This window comes from Ambystoma mexicanum, chromosome 3q, assembly GCF_040938575.1.
Source record: "Ambystoma mexicanum isolate Mex_15411 chromosome 3q, UKY_AmexF1_1, whole genome shotgun sequence".
Classification (NCBI taxonomy): Eukaryota; Metazoa; Chordata; class Amphibia; order Caudata; family Ambystomatidae; genus Ambystoma; species Ambystoma mexicanum.
The window spans coordinates 570,308,683-570,328,785 of NC_090926.1; the positions used below are offsets into that span (position 1 = coordinate 570,308,683).

The 20,103-nt window shown below is 47.1% G+C and overlaps 1 protein-coding gene across 1 annotated transcript in view; it reads left to right on the forward strand.

Moving 5' to 3' along the window:
* The window catches only part of ETF1 (eukaryotic translation termination factor 1), a 257,735-nt gene that overhangs the window by 55,392 nt on the left and 182,240 nt on the right, over positions 1-20,103 (forward strand). The window contains exon 4 of the mRNA XM_069654342.1: positions 15,949-16,088. Within this exon, the coding sequence (XP_069510443.1) occupies positions 15,949-16,088 (140 nt within the window). The remainder of the gene's footprint in view (positions 1-15,948; positions 16,089-20,103) is intronic.

Below are 20,103 nucleotides of genomic sequence, written 5' to 3' on the forward strand. Positions count from 1 at the left end.
TTAGTGCTAACGGCTAGATTAGAGAGCCTCGTACGGTGGGAGAAAGGGCCGTGTCCAGTCGGTGGAGAGATTACAATTCTAGGCACAGGTGATGAATTACAATTCTAGTAAACAGGTGAAAGAGTACATTTATAAGCACAGCTAAATGTGAGGGTCCTGTATAGTGGGGGAGGGGCCTAACAATGCAACCTGAGCATCATACAGTGCAATTTAGAGGTTGAACCCCTGCTAGAATTGAGAGGGCTGTATAGAGCGAGGAGGTCTATGCCTAGCAGGTCAGATGAGTACAGTATTAAACACTGCTTGATTTTTGTCTTATTTGAGGGTGTGGGAGAGAGGCTATGATATTTTATTTGTACTCATACACAAGTGCTTCAGAGCGCGGCAAGGCAGGGGAACAGGGGAGAGCAGACAATCTTACTAGGCACAGTGACATTGAGAACGTGCAAGCACATGGGAAAGGGGCAAAGTACATGGAAGGGGGAGAGTGGAAAGTGCGGAGCAGAGGATAAATAATAATGAATACAAATAAAATATAGTGGAGCAATAAACATGGGTAGGTCAGCCAGCAAGTGCTGTTTACAGCAGTAGAATGGAAATGGGGGAGTAATCGCATTGTTTAATGTGGGTTTGATAAGTGGCTAGGATTCTGCGGTGGAGTGTTGCTCTACTCCCAACCTAAGCCACACTCCTATCTTACTGGTCCTTGTAGTCTATAGTTGACGGCTGGCCACTGGCCATTCAACTGAGACAGTGCAAGACTCCACTCTTAGTATAAGACTCTATCACCGGAGTATATGGTAGCATAGACTGTGCAGCCAGGCTAATGTTGGGAGGTAGAGAGGGCTGTTGGAAATTATTGAAACTAGCACACAAAGGATTCATTAGAAACACTTACAACCAGAATTGTTATAAAAAATAAACGGACATTATAAAATCAAGTAGGCCTTGGGGTAAGTACTGGTCATGGTCAAACTTATTTATAAAAACACACCACAACTTTTGAATGTACACGGACCAAAGCATGCAACCTTCTTCAGAATACCGAACAGTAATGTTGGGGAAATCCAACCTTTTTAATTAACTTTTAGTATAGGCCACACCTATTCATGGGGAGTAAAATCAAGTTACATTTTGATTACATTCAGTAACACAAGGTTAGAATACCCTGTCTGTGTGATTTCTTTGCCGAGTGTCACTGCATAACCATCAACCAACTGTTACCATGATACTTTCTGCAGAGTGGAACAGATTCAAGGAACAGTTGATACCTATAACTACTTTGAGGATAAGTTATTCTAGGTAAGACCTTTTTAGTGTAATTTACAGTTGCTTTTCAGCTCAGTGGAACACAGTCTAGGATAAGCAAGAACCCTTTACACTAATTTAGGATTGCACCAGGCCGAGCAACGCCAGCTACACCTAACAAACACTTCAAGAATGGCACACAGCTATTTTAGGCAGGTAAAACCCCATGATGTAATATACTATTACAGTTGGATTTTCTGGTCCATGGGGAGCACAGACTGAGGTAAGTGATAACTTAATACTTTAAAACTCAACTTATACTTTTCCAGAAGGAATCCTCTAATTATCCAGTCCTTCCCTATTCTTTTGTCATAAGTTCACTCCGTGGCAGAATAGGGACCCAGGTGGTCTAGGAGGCAGCTGTAGGCAGGATGAGATGGGGTTCTGTTTCATGCAAAAGTCAGAGTTCCTGTGGAAGACTGTTCAACAAGTAGTTGCATTTTAATTAGTTAGGGTCCAGGGACTTCTGAGAAGACGACCTAGGAGGATTCCAGCAGTAGGCCTGGGCGAACTGGATGAGAGGACTCCCAATGACAAACACCCTAAAGCTTTACAGAAATTGCAAAAGCCTTAAGGTAAGTAAAAACCCCAGCCAACACAGTACCTTAGCATGGAAGACTAGTTGCAGCAAGAAGACTTATGGATCTGCAGCCAAAGTCCCAGTTGTTAAATTCCTTTATGAAGACTGAAGAGAAACTTGAATGACTTTTGCAGCAGCGATCACTTGGAAGGCTCTATTCAAGAGGATCTTCACATGGTTTTGTTATAACAGAAGAAGAGGTTGCAGCAGGGGAAACTTCAGGAACTTAAGCCAAAAACCCAGTCGCTGAATTCCTTGTCATGAAGACTGGACACTGGAAGGGCTTCTGCAGCAGGGATCAATGGGGAAGGCTCCGGGCAAGAGGCTCCAACTATTCTCAGGGGCAGGGTACATCCTGTGGTAACAACCAGCAGTCTACCCAGAGTTACAACAGAGGAAACCAGAGGGGCAGTGGTAAGGGAAGAGGCAGCCCCAGCAGAGGCGGCATGCCTCCTGCAAAACAGTGACGCAGAGATCATGGTCCCTTCCCACGCATCTCCAGTAGGGGGACGCATTACCAACTTCACCCAAGCTTTGGAAGGGATCACATCAGACAGATGGGTGCTGTCCAGTGTCCGCAGGATACTGCATAGAACTGCTTGAGCGTCCCCGAAACCACCCCACATGACATAGTACATTTCTTGGACCACCAGAAGATCCTCCTTGAGGAGATTGTCAATCTTCTAGAAAAGAATGCGATCGAACTCGTCCCGGACAAACGGGTAAACAAGGGTATTTATTCAACTTACTTCCTTGTGCCAAAAAAAATCTGACAATGCACCCAGTTTTAGACTTACGCCCTGCAAACAAGTATGTCAAGCCCCAAAAGTTTTGCATGACTACTCTCCAAGAGGTAATCCCCCTCCTAAAAAAAAAAAAAAAAAAAGGGGGAATACATGGCAACATTGGACATGAAAGATGCCTATTTTTATATTTCCATGTTCCCAGCGCACAGAAGATTCTTGCGCTTCAAGGTGGATGGTCAGCACTACCAGTTCAAGGTGCTGCCCTTCGGTATAGCCTCGGCTCCAAGGGTATCCACCAAGGTTTCTTGCGGTGGTGGCGGCACACCTACGCAGGGAGGCAATCCCAGTGTACCCTAACCTAGACGACTGGCTCATCACGGGGGAGACCCTAGTAATTTGCAGTTCAAACCTTCAGAGAACGATCAACCTCTTCGAATTGGGTTTCTCTATAAACGAGAAAAAAATCAAGTCTGGTGCCTCGCACCTCCAGTTCCTAGGACTATACTAAACACTCAAGAGGGGTTGGCCTTTCCATCGGAGGAAAGAATTCGGAATCTAGTACTGCAAATTCCTCTATCGGCCCGGTCGCCAGATAACGGTGCGCAAAGCGATGCGTTTGCTAGACATGATGGCGTCCTGTATTTACCTGGTCCCCCCACGCGCGCATGCGTCCCATGAAAGAATGGTTGGTGAAAGTGGTCTCAGGCAAGTGGTCAGTGGGACGATCTAGTGGTCGTTTCGCCAACACTGGTACAACGTCTTCACTGGTGGACAAGAGAACCTGTCAAAGGGGAAACCCTTTTACGATCCAGAAGTACAGGCTGTAGTCACCACAGATGCATCCCTGTCAGGGTGGGGAGCACACCTCCTTCACCACGCAGCTCAGGGTCTCTGGTCTCACACAGTGGCCAAGAATCACATCAATCTGCTAGAGCTTCTGGCAGTATTCAGACCGCTTTGAGCGTTCGAGCCCCACGTGTTGAACCTGTCAGTGCAGATCTTAACAGACGGCACGACAGCGATGTTCTGCCTAAACGAGCAGGGAGGGACTTGTTCGCCAAATCTGTCCAAGCTTGCCCAGAAAATTTGGATATGGGCACTCAGACGGAACATTTACCTGTCATCTCAACATGTTCCAGGGGATCTCAATTCACTAGCAGACGCCTTGAGCAGAAATCCTATACCAAGAGAACACGAGTGGTCTCTACACAGCGAAGTCGTAGAAGACATCTTCTCACAGTGGGATTTCCCCACTATAGACCTATTCGCCACAAGCTAAAACGGACAATGCCCAGACTTCGCATCCAGGTTTCCCCAGCCAGGTTCCAAGGGGAACGCCCTGTGGACAAACTGGTCAGGGATTTTTGCGTGCGCTTTTCCACCAACTCCTCTAATGAGGAACGTGGTCAACAAGATGCACAGAGAATCGATGACTCTCATCCTAGTTGCTCCCTTGTGGGCGAGATACCTGTGGTTCCCACACCTGCGCAGGCTAGCAGCGTGCAAACCCATCAGACTCCTGTGCTGGTACAACCTACTATCCCAGCACCAAGGTCAAACAGTGCATCCTCAACCCAGCTCAATGAACTTGGCAGCATGGCTCCTGAAGTCAGAGTTTGGACACCTCAACTTACCACAGAGGTGCATGGACATCCTAAAGGAATCTAGGAAGCCCAACAATAGGCACTGTTTTGACAAATGGAAAAGATTTGTTATCTGGTGCCAGAATAAGCAAACCAACCCAGTTGATTGCACTCCTTCCAATATTGTCACCTACATGCTCCACCTGCTGGACGCAGGGTTGGTATTTAATTCACTATAGGTACACCTGGCAGCTGTCGGCACACACCACCTCCCATAACAAAGTATTGTGGTGAAAGGTACCAGTGGTTAAAGCCTTCATGGAAGGGGTAAAGAGACTCCACCCTTCAATTTCTAACCCACCACCAGGATGGGACCTTAATGTGGTGCTGGCTAAACTCATGGGCCCCCCCATTCAAGCCCATGAATAAAAGCAGTCTCAAACACCTGACATATAAAACTGCCTTCTTAGCCATTACATCGATAAGAGGGGTCAGTGGAATTCAGGGTCCGTCAGTGCAGGATCCTTTCTTTACTGTTCATAAAGAAACTGGTTTTAGGAACACACCCTAGGTTTTCACCTAAGTCTATTTCTAAATTCCACGTTAACCAGTCCATTGAGCTTCCGGCTTTCTTCCAAGAACACCCAAAGCTCTGCTGAGGTGAAACTACACATCCTAGATGTGCGTAGGGCGGTCCTCTACTATGTAGACAAAACCAGGCCGCTAAGGAAAACAGACCAACTGTTTGTCTCCGTAGCTACAGGCAGAGAGGGAGATTGCGAAATTGCGTCTCTAAAGGTGCCATCTCTAAGTGGATTATAAATTGTATCCAGCTGTTACTCCCTTTCTGAAAAAACTCTGCCTTTCATGCCAAGAGCCCACTCTACAAGAGGCATTGGGGCCACTCTGGCTTTCATTGAAAATGTACCCCTTGACACCATTTGCAAAGCAGCTACTTGGAGCTATATTCACACTTTTACTCAGCACTACTGCATTGACACTCATTCCAAGACAGATACTCAAGTGGGACAAGCGGTTCTGAGACATCTGTTTGCTCATGACCCTTCTCACATCCGACGACCTAACATCGCTTGCTAATCTATGCACAGCATGTGATCTAAGCAGATTCCACAAGCCTCAGAAGAGATACATTACTCACCGTAATTGTATTTCTGGTTCTTGTATCTGCTTAGTTACACATGCAAGCCACCCTTCCTCCCCTCTGAGAGAAGGCGCATGGATGCTTGTAGTCTTATCTAGCTGCATGGATAATCTGTACTCGCACTACTCCTCATGCTACCTCATGTCAGAAAAAATACAATCTGAGGGTCCTAGACGCGTGAGGGATCATGGGTACAGTGGACGTCACACTAGGGATGTCACACTGGCACGCCCTGTCTCGACACCCATTTTCGAGTTTCGAAAAATAAACTGTAATACTCCGCAGCTTCCACTAGATGTTGGCCTATGCACAGCATGTGAATTTAAGCAGATACAAGCATCAGAAATACGATTACAGTGAGTAATGTATCCCATATACTTTCCAGAATGTTGAAACACATTCAAGGTAAGTAATACGTTTTGTAAACTGCTCAATCGGTGACAGTTACTGAGTAGCTCTTTTACAAGTATACTTTTAACCACTTACTTTTTTCTAGGCAACAGGCCCAAAACGTAGAAGTTTTCTTATTTTTGGGGGCATGAGTGTTCTCAGTGGCAGAAGGTGGGTCTGTAGTTACCAATGGGCAGTTCATGATAGGCACAGAAGTAGCAAGCGGTCCTAAGGAAGATACATGAGCATCTCTTTAGAGTGTGAAAGGTTACAGGGATTTCTGAGAAGAGCCCCTAGGAGGATTCCAGCCTGGGTGAACCAGATGAGAGGACTTCCAAACAATGAAACGTACAAAAGCTTTACAGAAATCACACCTGCTTAAGTTACATATTACCCCAGGTACTTCAGAAGGGTAGAAGCGTTGCAGCGTGGGAAGACTTCAGGATCTGCAGCCAAAAAAACCAGTCGACGGATTCATGTTATGAAGACGGTTAGGCAAGATTGTATGTAGTACCCTGTGGGAGACTACACCAGCTTTGTTCTCTTGGCAATAGCTAACCCAACCTTTGGTATAAGCATGCACTACACAAGTTGGTTAAGTGTCTGATCAGCCAGGCTTATCTCAAGAGGGGTCCATGTGAGCTGTAAGGTTGGAACAAGAGTTTCACAATGACAGTTATTCAATAAACACACAAGGTTTCTTTAACAGTCAGTTGAATAAGCCTTCTTTAGAAGGGAGCAATCATATAACACAATATACTTCAATAAATACACACTCAGTTTAACTAAGTTTATACCCATTGGGCATGGCACACACTTCACATTTAGAGCAACACGGAGTATGAGGTCAAAGGAAAAGTTTCAGAAGGAGAAAACAATGGTTAACAAATATTCTTAGGCAGTTAAGTACTTTTTGAACCCTTCAATGAAAAGTAATTTAACCCTTTCCTAGGGGAAAGGCGAAGCACAGAGTCTGACGTAAGAAGAGTCTTTCAGGGAGCCAGGACAGCCAATATTGGAGCAAAAGTCTAGGTGAGCTGAAGCACTTCTTGTAGGTAGGTACAAAGTCTTGCACAATGTTTAAGAAATCTTTGCAGAACATGAAATCACTGTAGGGCCACAAGCTGGAAGGCTTGCGAGGGGCAAAGCTGCAAGCAACTGCAAGAGCAACCGAGACCAGTCTCAACTGAGCTCTAGCAAGGCTACACATTGAGAGGCAAGTCCCGACGAAAATTGGAACCAGCTGGCTTCTGTTGCTGTGTAGGTCTGCAGATCCTGTGTTCCTGGGCCTCAGTCGTGGGGACAGACTCCTGCACAACGAATGGAAAGTTGGCAGCAGCAATGGGCAAACTTCAGATAGGCAGCACTTTGAAGTTTCAGCTCCTGGTGGCTCTCGCCAACAGCACCACTTGCGTTTGATACCTTTATGGACTTTCCTTGCATCTGAGGTGGCTCAGGGCCTGGTCAGCCCTGCTTCATGTGAGTCCAGAGGATCTTCCTGTATCTAAGGTCTGACTTAAAAACTATGCACTTGATCTGGTGTTCCCCTCCCTGGCAATCTGTTAGTGCAGTAGCAATAGAAGTACAGCCAGCTCTGAGAGGATGTCGAGACATATTTGCTTTGGGGTTAATTGGTCCCACCAACCCAAGGGGAGAAGTCGTCCGTTGCAGAACTTCTTCTCTAGTCAAGGCGAATTCGGAGCTTCAGCAGAACTTCACCGGGCAAACAAACGATCCAGGAGTTGCAGAAAGCGTCTCTTCTAAGTTCTTCTTCGGATTCCTTAGTCCAGTGGTCGACTCTGCCTTCCAAGCAAAAAACCTCACCTTTTTATGCAGTTTTCTCCCATTCATACACAAGCTAGCTGTCACAGCAGGCAGGGTGGCTGTCCTCAAAGGACAGCCAGCTAATCGCCTTTGGGTGCATTCCTATAACCAAGGGGATTAAGCACAGGGAGTTTTGAGCACCTCACTAACTTCCTGCCCTGCCAAACACGCTGGAGCCAGAGGTGGGCTTCACCAGTGAATCCCGCCAAAGACAAAACTAACAAAGGGACCAAACCTGGTTTGGTGCGCAGAGTAAATCTCAAGAAGGACATGCCCAACAGGAAATGCTGAAAAAAAGAATGGGCACCCATGGGTGTCTTACTGCAGCTGCAACTGCTGCGCGCGGTAGAAACACACAAAGGTAGAAAAATGTAAACCACTGCCATCAGCCATTCATTGTGACATAAAAATGTTACATGAGAAACTAGACAAAGGGGATATTAAGTAACCCCTCCAGCGCCCTTTTCTAAGATGGTGTTTGTGATGGGTCTAGAAAGTTACAAATGCAAGCAGTCCATTTCCCTTCACTGCTCTTGGAAACGGGAGTTTAACCAAGAGAAGGTATTTAAACCTTTGGGAAATCTGGATGACTTCCTGGTGTCTCTGCACCGAAGGTGCTGTGTGACATAATGTAAAAAGATGATGCCTATGAAGTTTGTCAGACTCCAAAGTCAAAAGAAAGAGCCCAAATCACAGAAAAATGAGAATGGGGGAAGGTTTCACTCTCTCCAGGTTAGAAATTGAAAGGCCTAACGTCCAGTGAAAGGTGCTGGGGGGTCTCCAAGGTAGAAGGGGAATTAGCACATTTCTGAATTCTCGCTAATGAAGACAGAAGACAGGACTTTAGAGGGGATTTTTCTGCAAGGATCAACGGGGAATGCTCCAGGCAAGAGCTTCTAAAGGGCTAGATGCAGCTATGTGGTTTTGGCACCCTTTTCAGGAGCCAGAAGACGTCAAAATATCGCTGATTGGAATTGCGTTGGTAATCTGGTCCAGAACTCTGAGGGGCCTGGAATCGGGTCTTTGGTGGTCCAGCAGTATGCCATCAGTTTCGGCTCGATTCGGAAGACGATGCACCACAGAATGGCTTGAGGTGCCATGGTATTGGGGTATTTCAGCTCTGCAAGGTCGTAGCACGACATGGGATAGTTAAAAATGCAGGTCTTAGTCGATCTCACCAGGCTTTGGGTTGGAGTGGTTTTCAGAGTCCCCAGGTCGCTTTGAAGGAAGGATTACACGGCAGGCTCTGGTTACACGGCAGGCTCTGGTTACACGGCAGGCTCTCCGGGCGCTGGAAATCTCATCCGTGGTTTATTAATCTGCCTCTTCGGATGAGGGTCCAGTGGTTGACTACCTAGTCAGCTTCCAGGGTCAGACTTCTGTACCGGAACTCAGCCAATCAAACGGACGTGCAACCATTAAACTTTGGGGAATGTGGGGGTGTTGGCTGTCCTTTCAGGTCAGCCAGCCTCCATTTTGAACTGGATTGTCACAGATAGACTGGAAGAAAGACCGAGATTTGGACTCCTCCACTGGTACCGGGGGCAGGCTTGACTTGAGGTCTCACACCAAAGAGAAAAAAAATCACACAATGGACTTTACCACCCTGGAGGGTTAAGACAGTTTTTCTGAAGTCCAACTAAGGGCTTAGTAAAACCATTCAACTGAGGCAGTACAAGACTCCACTCTTAGTGTAAGGCTGCACCACCTGAGTGCATGGTAGTGTAGACAGAGCAGCCAGACTTATGTTAGGACGGAGAGAGGGCTGTAGAATCGGTACAAGTGCAATTGTAATACAAATGATCCAAAGAAACACTATGTATTGTAAAAATAAAGGATTTATTTAAATACCATTAGGCCCAGATAAATCTAGGGATAAGTAAGCACTAAAACATTAAATCAAAATCACAGTATAAAAACACACTATACTTGAAAGTACACAGACCCAAGTATAGATCTTATCAGTAGTATTCTTATGTCCCATCCCTCCATACTGCATGGGTGTCCCTTGTGAGGGACAGGAGATGGAACCTTTTTACCAGAAAAATCTTCTTCCCCACTAAATTTAGAGGTGCGGCCCTGGGAGCATGCACTGCCCTGACTCCACCCTCCGGCGCCACACCCCAGTCCCGTTTTCCGCACCGATGGGAATGGGCTGAATTCACCAGTGCTCTTGGGTTTGGCTTCAGCCATGTAATTCCACACGCGGATTCTTCCTCTTTTGTCTTAAACTTATGACTAGTTTTGTGATAACACTTATTCTAGGTGAGTAAAACCTAAGGATGTAATACAATTACAGGTGCTTTTGAAATCGGGGAACCCTCGATTGAGGTAGGCAGCAACTCTTGTAACATTTTTGGATGGCACAAAGCCAACGCAAGGTTAGTAAAACACACATACTTTTTTAACCTCTCAATGAAGGGGAAAGTAAAACCCAATGTCACTTTACCGAATGACTGTTATTCTAGGTAGGCAACAACCTAATGTGCTTATTCTGGACAGGCTAGCAGCAAGTCAGGGGAAGCAAGACCCTGTTGGGGGGTGGGGGTGCGGGAGCACTCATACAATTCTCCTCCAAGGACCAATCAGGTGATAACATTTTACTTTTGTAAAGAGACACAACCTAATCACAGGAGAGTAAAATACCTTCACATCTACTTTCTATTAGACTGGCAAAACAGTTGCTAAGGAAGAAAAGATGTTAACTATAGTTTTGAGAATAGTGCAGCACACATTCAAGATCAGTAAGAACTTTTGTAACTTAACTCTTAGAATTAGTTACCAACCAACTCTTTACAAGTAACCTTTGAACAATCCCTTGAAAGTCTTTCCCTGATTCTTGGAGAATGAGTGTTCTCAGTGGCAGAAGGGGGGGGGGGCACTAGGACTAGTGACCAACAGGCAGTGTCAGAATAGGTTCTTTAGTAGCAAGTCAGTGTTCCTTAGGAAAACTGGGCAAACAGTGGAGTAATTTACTTTAGAGTTAGAAGAGGGTCCAGGGGCTTTGCAAACGACACCCTAGCAGGATTCTAGCAGTGGCACTGGGTGCACTGGATGAGAGGCTTCCCCATAACAGAAAACCCACAGCTACACATAATCCTAACCGGCTTAAGGCAAGTACATACCCAAGTCAACGCAGTACCTTTGCATTGAAGATTTTGCAGCAGGAGAACTTCAGGGTTTGCAGCGAAATACCCGGTCAGTGGATTCCTTGTCGTGGAGACTGAAAACAAGACCTCAGAAAGGAATTTGCAGCAGGGATCGATGAAGGATTTAGGCAATGTTTCCCTCGCGGCTGAATGCGGTTCTGCGGATTTGGCGCCTTTTCAAGGCGCACAGAAGACCGAAAATCAGTGAATTCTCATTGTTACAAAGGTCCAGCACTCTGTTGGGACTTTTCTGACTTTATTTGTGTCTCTGGCGATCCACCAGGATGTCCATGAAGTTTCAGTGAGATTTCGGAATTTGAAAGACTGTGCACTGCATGATGGCTTGAAGTCCCAGGGTATTTGGGTATTGCAACAATGCAAGGTCGCAGCAACGTGTGGGATGGCTCAAAATGCAGGTCTTGAATCTAGTGGGTCTCACCAGGCTCTGGGTTGTTGTTTTCGGAGTCCCTAGGTCGATTTGGAAGGAAGGGCTACAGCAGGCTCCGGTTACACAGCAGGCTCTTTGGTCACTGGAAAATGCCTCGGCTGCGTTTCATTCCTCTTTGGTTTCGTTTCCAGTGGTCTACTTTTCTTTAGTGTCCAGGTTCGCAGTATTTATCAGGAATTACAGCACAACCTCTGTATTCTCATTCTCTACCCTCTTTTTACAAGGGGCGGTCTGGTTGTCCAATCGGGACAGCCAGCCCCCCACTGGGATTTGTCCCCATTTAAGTAAGGCGTAAGATAAAGGGCTGGCGAGTTTTGGACTCCTCCCTCACTTCCTGCTCTCACAGACAGGCTGGAGTCTGGGCGGGGACGCCAGGGGACTCCTGCCGAAGATACAAATTACACAAAGGAATTTCCCACCCTGGATGTCGGGGGGGGGGGGGGGGGGGAATGGATGGGGAGGGGGCAGGGGGAAGGAACAAGAAACACTACAATGTCGAAAAAAGAAGACTGGCTATTTTGGTAAAAATGGACACACTTGAGTCCATTTACTGCAGCTGTGAAAACAGCATGCGGTAAAGGTGCACAAAATTAATACAAGGTATCACTGCCACCAGCCATTGAAGGTAAGCTAACGGAATTGTTAGTTTTAGTGTGAAAAGGGATGCATTGTATTTCTGCAGCACTCCACATAAGGTGAGGTGTGCTGGCTTCACAGAATAAAATTAAACTTGGGAACTGTAGTTCTCAAGTTTAGCAAACGAAAGTTAGGAGGGGAGCCCCTAGGGCAACCCAGCAACAGGCACTTATTGGCAATAAGTTGTTAAAGAGGAAAACTTTAAAAGACACTATGCAGAGTCAAAACAATGGTACCCATAAAAATAGTTAAAGATTATGGGAGTGTCGAAAAAGGTTCCCACTCACTGAGGTATTATGGAAAAATATCCCACTAATAAAGTTCTGGGGTTGACCCAGGTCAGGTAGATTTACCAGTTCTGTGAAAATCTTACCTAACCAGGGCAGGGAAAGATGCATGAAGCACAGAAATGGTAAAGACTGGGGGAGGGGGGGCATTTTGGTAAAATAGGCTCCCATGGGTGGCTTTACCGCAGGTATGTAAATAAGCGTTAAAGGGGCACCACCATTATAAAAAGGTTCACTGCCAACAGCCATTTAAGGTAAGCTTGTCCCTATAACAGAATTGTTAGTGCTAGTGAGAAAGGAGGGGATGCATTGTATCGCCACAGCACTCCACAAAAGGTGGGGTGTGCTGGTTTTCACTCTACAAAATGTAGAAAGGATAGACCTAGCCTTTCTACCTGTGGGAACTAGTTATCACAAGGTTGGGCAGGCAAAGTTTGTATGCAGTACCCCCTGGGACCACTACACACAATTGGGACTACAGGTGTTAGCCAAACCAACCTTTGGTGTAAGTCTGTACCACACAGTTTTTGGTAGCGGGCTGAGCAGCCAGGCTTTTCTCAAGTGGGAATGTGAGCTTGTAATGAGGTTACCCCAAGTTCTACAATCGCAAGTATTTAAATACTCTTATACTCGAGGTTTCTTGGTAAAGCACTTATTAATTTGTCAGTTCTAAAACATTCACTAAAAGAAGGCACTCAATATCACGCAAATAAACAGTACTTCACACTATCAGGTTCTGAGGCATTTAAACTACTTTGTAGGCGGAGCAAAATGGCATTCAGAGCATAAGTTAATAAAACAAATAGTTACTCTTAAACATTGCAAATAGTTTACCAGAGGAGTGGTTCGAATGCTAGGCCAAAGTCAATGGGCTAGAGTCTTGTATAAGAAAAACGGTTCTGGTATTTTAAATGGAAAAGTCTTTGCCACGCTTCTTAGAGGTAGTTCATAGAAGAAAAAGGTTTGTATGTCGGATCACAAGCTGACTAGGCCTGAAAGTTGCCAAAGTTTCACACCCTTTCGCAGTGAGAGGTAAATTCTGTCGGTTGGGGTTTCACAGTAACTTAGATTGAAGAAAAAGATGCAGCTGAATACTTCTGTTCCTGGCAGTTCCTGCTGATCTTGCTGTTCCTGAGCCTCAGTCATGGGGACAAGAGGGAGGACTTTGGGGGGTCTCCTGCACTGCACAGGGACTGGTAGCAAAGCTGGCAAACTGGCAAATTTTTGATTCCGGTAGCTGTTAAGCACACAAACTGGTGTAGCTTCCCCTGGCTATTCGGTTTCTTGCAGCACGCTGAGGAAAATGCAACTAGCTCTGCGAATGGTGTCCAGGTGGCTTACGAGTTGATTGGGCCCACCAACTCAAAGGGAGAAGTCGTCCTTGAAGGGCTTCTGTCGAGATGAACTTGGCGATTCGGACCTGCAGCAGGGCTTCACCGTGCAAACCAACGGTCCATGAGTTGCAGCAACCGTCCTCTTCCAGCTAGTCTTCAGTTCTTTCGTTCCAGTGGTCGACTCTGCCTTTCAATGCAAGAGACTCGCCTTTTAAACAGGTTCCCCCCCATTCATTCCAGCATAGCTACCACTCAACCAGCAGAGTGGCTGTCCTTGCCGGACAGTCGGCCAATCACGCCAGAGGGCATTTGGGTCTCAGACGAAGCACAGGGAGTTTCGGCATCTCCGTCACTTCCTGCCCACCCCAGACACTTGGGCGCCAGAGGCGGTCTTCAGCCCTGAAGCCTGCCAAAGGTGTAGGAACAAAGGGACCAAACCTGGTTTGGTGCGCAGAGACAAACTGTAGACCTGCTTAAACAAAGGGGGCTCAGATGCCATCTTGAAAAACATGGCTCCTGTGATTTTTAGCTACTGGTGTTCGCAGTCGGGAAAAATCATGGTAGGTCGTTGTAAAACCACTGCCACCAGCCATTTCGATAGGAAAGGGTAGCATTTGACTGTTACGTGAGTTTCTAGGCATAGGGGACACTAGGTAACCCCTCCAGCACTCTGTTGGAAGATGGTGTGTGCTAGGTCTAGGAATTTAAAAAGACCAGTAAAGCCATTTTAACTTTACATTCTCTGGGAAACAGTTTATCCCAGAGAGGGTGTTTAAACCTTGGGACAGCCTAAAAGGCTTCCCTGTGTCTCTGCACTGAGGGTGCTGTGACACATTTGAAAAGATGATGCATATGGAGTTGTCTAAAACTCCATAATCAAAGAACATCAAAGAAATCAAAGAACAGAGTAAAACACACAAAAATACATGTGGGGGGGGAGCTTACACTCAAAGTAAAAAAAAGAAAAACCCAAGTCCTCAAAATCCAGCAGGGTGAAGGGAATTAGCACATTTGAGAATTCTCACTAACATGGCCAGAGAAAGTAAAAGGGGAGATCCAACGGCAACCCTGTAACAATAACCAAGGTATAAACCAAAGGTTGTCGGAGGATAAAATTAAAAGGACACTATGCAGAGTCTTAATGGCACCCTAAAAAAGAGTAAGGATCTCTGAGTGAGGAGAAGGGTTCTAACTCTTTGAGGTATAGGGAAGAATTATCTACTAGTCCAGCAAAAAGTTATTGGGTTCTCACTAGTGAGGTAGACTTAGCACTAAGGTTAAAGTATTACCTAAGACTCAGGAATGTTGCAACACAGGTTCAGTAGGCTGAACTCTTAAACTATTAGCAGCAGCCCTAACCAACATTTTCACAGCCATCCAAACCTGGATGGCTGCCAACTGCCTCTGCTTAAATGGGGATAAAACCGAGATCCTCATAGTAGGGACCAGCGAAACTCTCAACCTCCCCCCACAATATAAATCTTTTCACATCGATAACTCCATCAGTCTCCAAGACTGTCAAAACCCTAGGGGTTCACCTAGATGCCTCACTATCTGTCCCGCCAGGTCAACGCCATAGCCTCCTCCTCAGCATTCGCAGCCAAGATCATCAACGCAGTCAAACCATTTCTATCTACCAAAAACTGCCTATCCATCGCTAGAGCCACAATAGGTACCAACTGGACTACTGTAATGCCCTCTTAGGCACCTCTGTCAACATCAAAAAGCTACAAATCACGCAAAATATCGCGCTCCGGGTGGCACTGACCATTCCCAAAAGGGAACACCCCTCTCAAGCCAGAAAAAATGCCCACTGGCTACTGGTTAAGGAACGCATACTCTTTAAAGCCATTGCCATCACTCATAGGTGCCTCACACTAGATGCCCCACCCTCTTTCTCATAGAATCATCCTCAACACCTCCATCAGACCTCCCAGAGCTCACCGCGCAACCAGATCTATGTTCCCACATTCAAAAGAACTAGAGCTGGAGGGTCCAGCTTTCAATACCTCGCACCCAAACACTGGAACGCCCTGCCAATTTCACTTAGGAATGAAAAATCCTACACCACCTTTTGCAAAAACCTTGCTTTTCCGTTAACTTCTCTAAACCAACATGCATAGTATGCTTGCACTGTAACCACAGCAACGCATAACCACTTTGTCTCCTACTCTGTCAATGTACCAATGCTACACCCTACCTATGTTAAGTTCAAGCCTTCTGTAACAGCGCCACAATGCCTCAGGGCAGTTCTGTGCGCTCTATAAATGCAAATAAATAAAAAAAATATCAACATGATACACTACAAAAACTGACTGGCCCTAAAATTACAAGGTATTGGATATATTTGTCTAAAAACTGAGATTCATTAAAAATGTCTAGGTGTTGAAGTATAGTAGAATCAATCATTTGGCTCAAGTACTTTATCAGGTGATTTAACACCTGAATTATTAGTTAAGATGGTTACTGGCTTTTAATCTGCAACTTTTTTTTTTTTCTAGTACCCCCAAATGGACTAGTTGTCTACTGTGGAACTATTGTGACAGAAGAAGGAAAAGAAAAGAAAGTGAACATTGACTTTGAGCCTTTCAAACCAATAAATACATCATTGTATTTGTGTGATAATAAATTCCATACAGAGGTAAGCATTTCACACCACGATGCGTGCAGGAGTGTGGACAAGCGCAGTCATATGGGGATGGTGTATTAATGGTTTTTGCAGGTGCTGGTGAAGACCTATTCATGTTTGGGGGTCAGGCGGCAAATCACTAGGGTGGAAATGTGCTTGCATTCAAAGGCAATGCTGATGTGTAAAGGGTAAGTGTTGGTGCAAGTTATGTTGGTGGGTTTTGGGGAGAATATTGCACAGCCTTCCTGTGAGGGATGTAAAACAATCTTGACTAAAGGCAACCAAAGAAAGACCAAACTCTCTAAAGTGGTAGCACAGTCCGACTTTCTACAATGGTGGCGGCCGGCTAATAGTGAAGTAGTTATTCCCAATACTTCACTGTACAGAACACACCACACTGGTTTCTTGAAAAATGTCCAACTTTTATTATAAAATCATAGAATGTCTAGGTGGAACACTTTGGATGAAATATAACAGTTTGTAGGGCCTGTGAATTTGCTTAAATGCACATGCTTTGCATGGGCCACCATCTAGTGGTTGATGAACATTATTCCATACGTTTTCAAATTCAGGAAAGTGAGCGTTGATGGTGTGGGGGGGAGGGGGCTTATCTGCAGCACTATTCCTATCCTATGTTTACCTGTACCAATGGTCCTTGTGTCAAGGTCTTTTTTTTTCCCTTTTTATTATTTTTCATCTGTCAAGGTAGGATGCTAAATGCAGTCTCTGTAAGCGCTAAGAAGTCTAAAGCATTTTTGTCTAGTCTAAGGTCCATCCCTCCAATTAACTGCATCAAAAGCTGAGACTTTTTCCCCACAGAGAAAGCCGAAGGGCCCATCATGCAGAAAAGAGAATTCATTAGAGGGTGTGGGGAGGGCTAGTTTCACTGGAGAATGCCTTTAGCTCCCATAGTAGTTTTACCTACTATGATGAATCCAGGGTATTCGTCCCTTCTCCCCAATGGGGAGACTCCTTTTCTGAGGCTAAGGAGGTGAGTCCTCTCCAAGGCAAGTAGGACCTCACCGGGAGATACACCCCCCACTTGCCCCCTCTTATCTTTTGGGGCAAGGACTCGTGCAAGGAACTCCTTTTACCAGTAAACGTAATGGCATACATGAATACGAGTTACCGAAATCCTCAAAGGAGAGGATAAACCATGGAATTTCTTTCTATGCTGGCGCGAGACTCAAAAAGTGAGGTGAGCGAGAATATCGGGAGTTAAAGGCCCACCTTGTCTGTACAACAAAACAAGTGGAACAAAGCAAAGATTGCCTGAAGTTTTTGGTACTGATTTTCTATACTCTGGGCTGGTGGGCAGATGTATAGAAGGCCAACCTAGTTTTGTGACGGGGACAACTCTGGGAGCTGTAGCCAAACCACTTCAAGTTAAGTGGTCCAGGCTAAGTCTCAGGAGGGGTGAGCGTGGGAAGGGGTCCTCAATGAGGACACAGTGAAAAGTCAAGGAACACACATGGGCAATCAGTTATACAAAACCAATCGCTGGTCTCTGGGTCATACTGCCCTCTACCCAAGGCCCTCCTCTGGCAGCCATCTTCATATTTTTACTGCATGTTAAGAGTGGTGGGAGTCCTTGCGATTGTCTCTCGGTCTTTTTACTGCGTTTTGTGTTTTTTTTTTTTTTTTTTGTTTTCTTTTTTCGGTCAATCGAACATCAAGCCCTATCGATCCATCATCCGACTAACGGGTATCTGTTTTTCAGAACTTTCTATGCCCCTCAAGGGCGATTTCACTGCCCCCCCGACCCCCCCCCCCCTAATAACCCCCCCCCCTGCACTTGAGTTCCCTTATTGGAGGATTCCGGAAGATTCTTTGATGCCTACTCCTGCTGGACATGCCTGAAGATGACAGACTCAACGCCTCTGTTCAGGATCTGCCTTGGATGTGGACTACGGAACATTTTCCTGGACGATGGGCACTCCCTGTGCCTTTACCGCCTACATTCCGACCTAACGCACATGGAGACCTCTGCGTTCTGCAAGGATATGGTGCCTCGCACCATGAAGGACCGTCGCAAGCGGCTCTGAGTGGCTCCAGACGAAGATCCCCGGGCAGCAAGCCTCACCCAACAAGAGGAAATCTGAGTGGTCGTCTAAGACCTTTCAGGGTGCTCCGACGGGGGCCCCACATAAGGCAAATCACTGCAGGCACCAGGAGTGCCATTGGGACGGGCTCCTCGGCGGCCAGGTTGGGAATGGCATCTCCGGCACCCTCGACCACAAGCCAACGCTCCGGGTCAGCGAAGAAGAGAAAGTTAAAACATCTGGGTAAACTTCTGGATAAGTCCCAGCCGACTATGAGAAAGCCAAGGGGGAAGTGGGACATGGACCCTCCCCCCACAGTGAAGGCCTGCAGCACGCCCAAGGTCGTGAAGGCCCAGGTAAGTACTCCCTGGAAGGAGTGGTGACTTCCTTAGTGAAGGCTGCAGATGTGGACTCGCAGGAGGCGGCCCTACGACGAGTGTCCCTGCCTGCTCGGAGGGAATAGTCTTTTCTACCCATTGAGAAGACACCAGTGAAGACTATGCCAATCATCTCCCCTAGACCAACCCCGCTGGTCGAGCAGAAGGGGGGCCTGTAGTCCTACAGGGCTCATATCTCAGAGGAGCAGCTTTCTGGGCTGAAGGGTGTACTGGACAAAGTTTGAGGCCGGGTCTTATGGGAAGGACCCCGGCAAAGCGGATTTGGAGAGCAGCGAGGATACCGACGAGGAGCAGCAGGGCGGTCAGGAGCCAGACATCGCGCCACTGCCATCACTCCCATTGCAGCCACCACAGCAACCTCTGCCAGCGCACATCCTACAGGCACTACACACCTTGTATTCAGAGATCTGGAAAAGGATGCCCCTGTTGCCGGGGGGAGATCCTGTTGTGCCTGGGCTGTTGAGTGGAATCCCCTGCCCCCTGTCAAGGAGTCCATCCTCCACCTCCTTGCCATCCTTCGCCACCATCCCTTCCGATAAGGAACCGGATACGACTGGCATGGGTATGGGTGACGATGGAGGGGGACCTCCCGTCACCAGTGGCCCAGGGCCTCGCCACCCAACGAGATTGGCTCTTTCCACGCCATGATCGCTAGGGCCTCGGATGTTTCAACTAGCCCCTGAGGAGAAGGAAGGCTTCCTGTACCAGCACCGGGAGGCCAAGAGGAAGACCGTACTTTCTCTCCCTCTTTTGAATGACATTTGGGGCGAGGGGCTGTCCCTAATGAAGAACCAGTCCTCAGATCTCAACCGGCCCCGGACTCTGGCCTCGAAGTAGTCCTCCACATCTTTGACGTCCTCACCGCCCCGTTCCACTCCCCCCCCTCCCCCCTCCCCCCAGCGCCACAAACAAGAGAAGGAAGTTGGATGCCATGGGGCAGAGGGTCAAGTCGGCTGCAACGACGATCAAGGTGGCCAATGCCTTAGCCATTGTGGCCCATTATGACATGGAGCTGTTCAAGATCGCTCCCATCCTGGACTTTCTTCCCGACAAGAGAGCGGAAGCTCTGGAGATCCTGCAAGAAGGCGAGGTGGCATCGGACCGTGCCATCACGGTGGCCATGGACATCACCGACGCAGGCTTCAGTTAGATGGGCAACAGCGTTTGCCTTCGGCGGCAGGTTTGGTTGAATGCCACTAGCTTCCACCAGGATGTACAGTTGAGGGGGACAACTTATTCGGCAAGACAGTGGACGAGTCGCTTCAGGCCATCAAGGCGGATACCGAGACGGCCCAGGCGTTTCGCACGCTCCAGCAGCGATGCCTGTCCTTTCTGGCCTCCGGAGGAAAGTCCCAGGGATACTCCAAAGGTTTCACTGGTGGCTCGTCAACCGTCCCTGTCTTCGGCTCAGGAAGCTTACAGGGCTGCAGCAAGTCCAGAGGAGTTTGCCCTCGTCTCCAAGGCCCCCAAGGTGGCGCCCCCACAGCAAAGCAGGATTGAACTGGCCGTGATGTTGGGCATCCACTCGCGCACCCCGGTGGGAGGCCAGCTGGCGAATTTAGTCACTGTGTAGAAGTCCATCTCCAC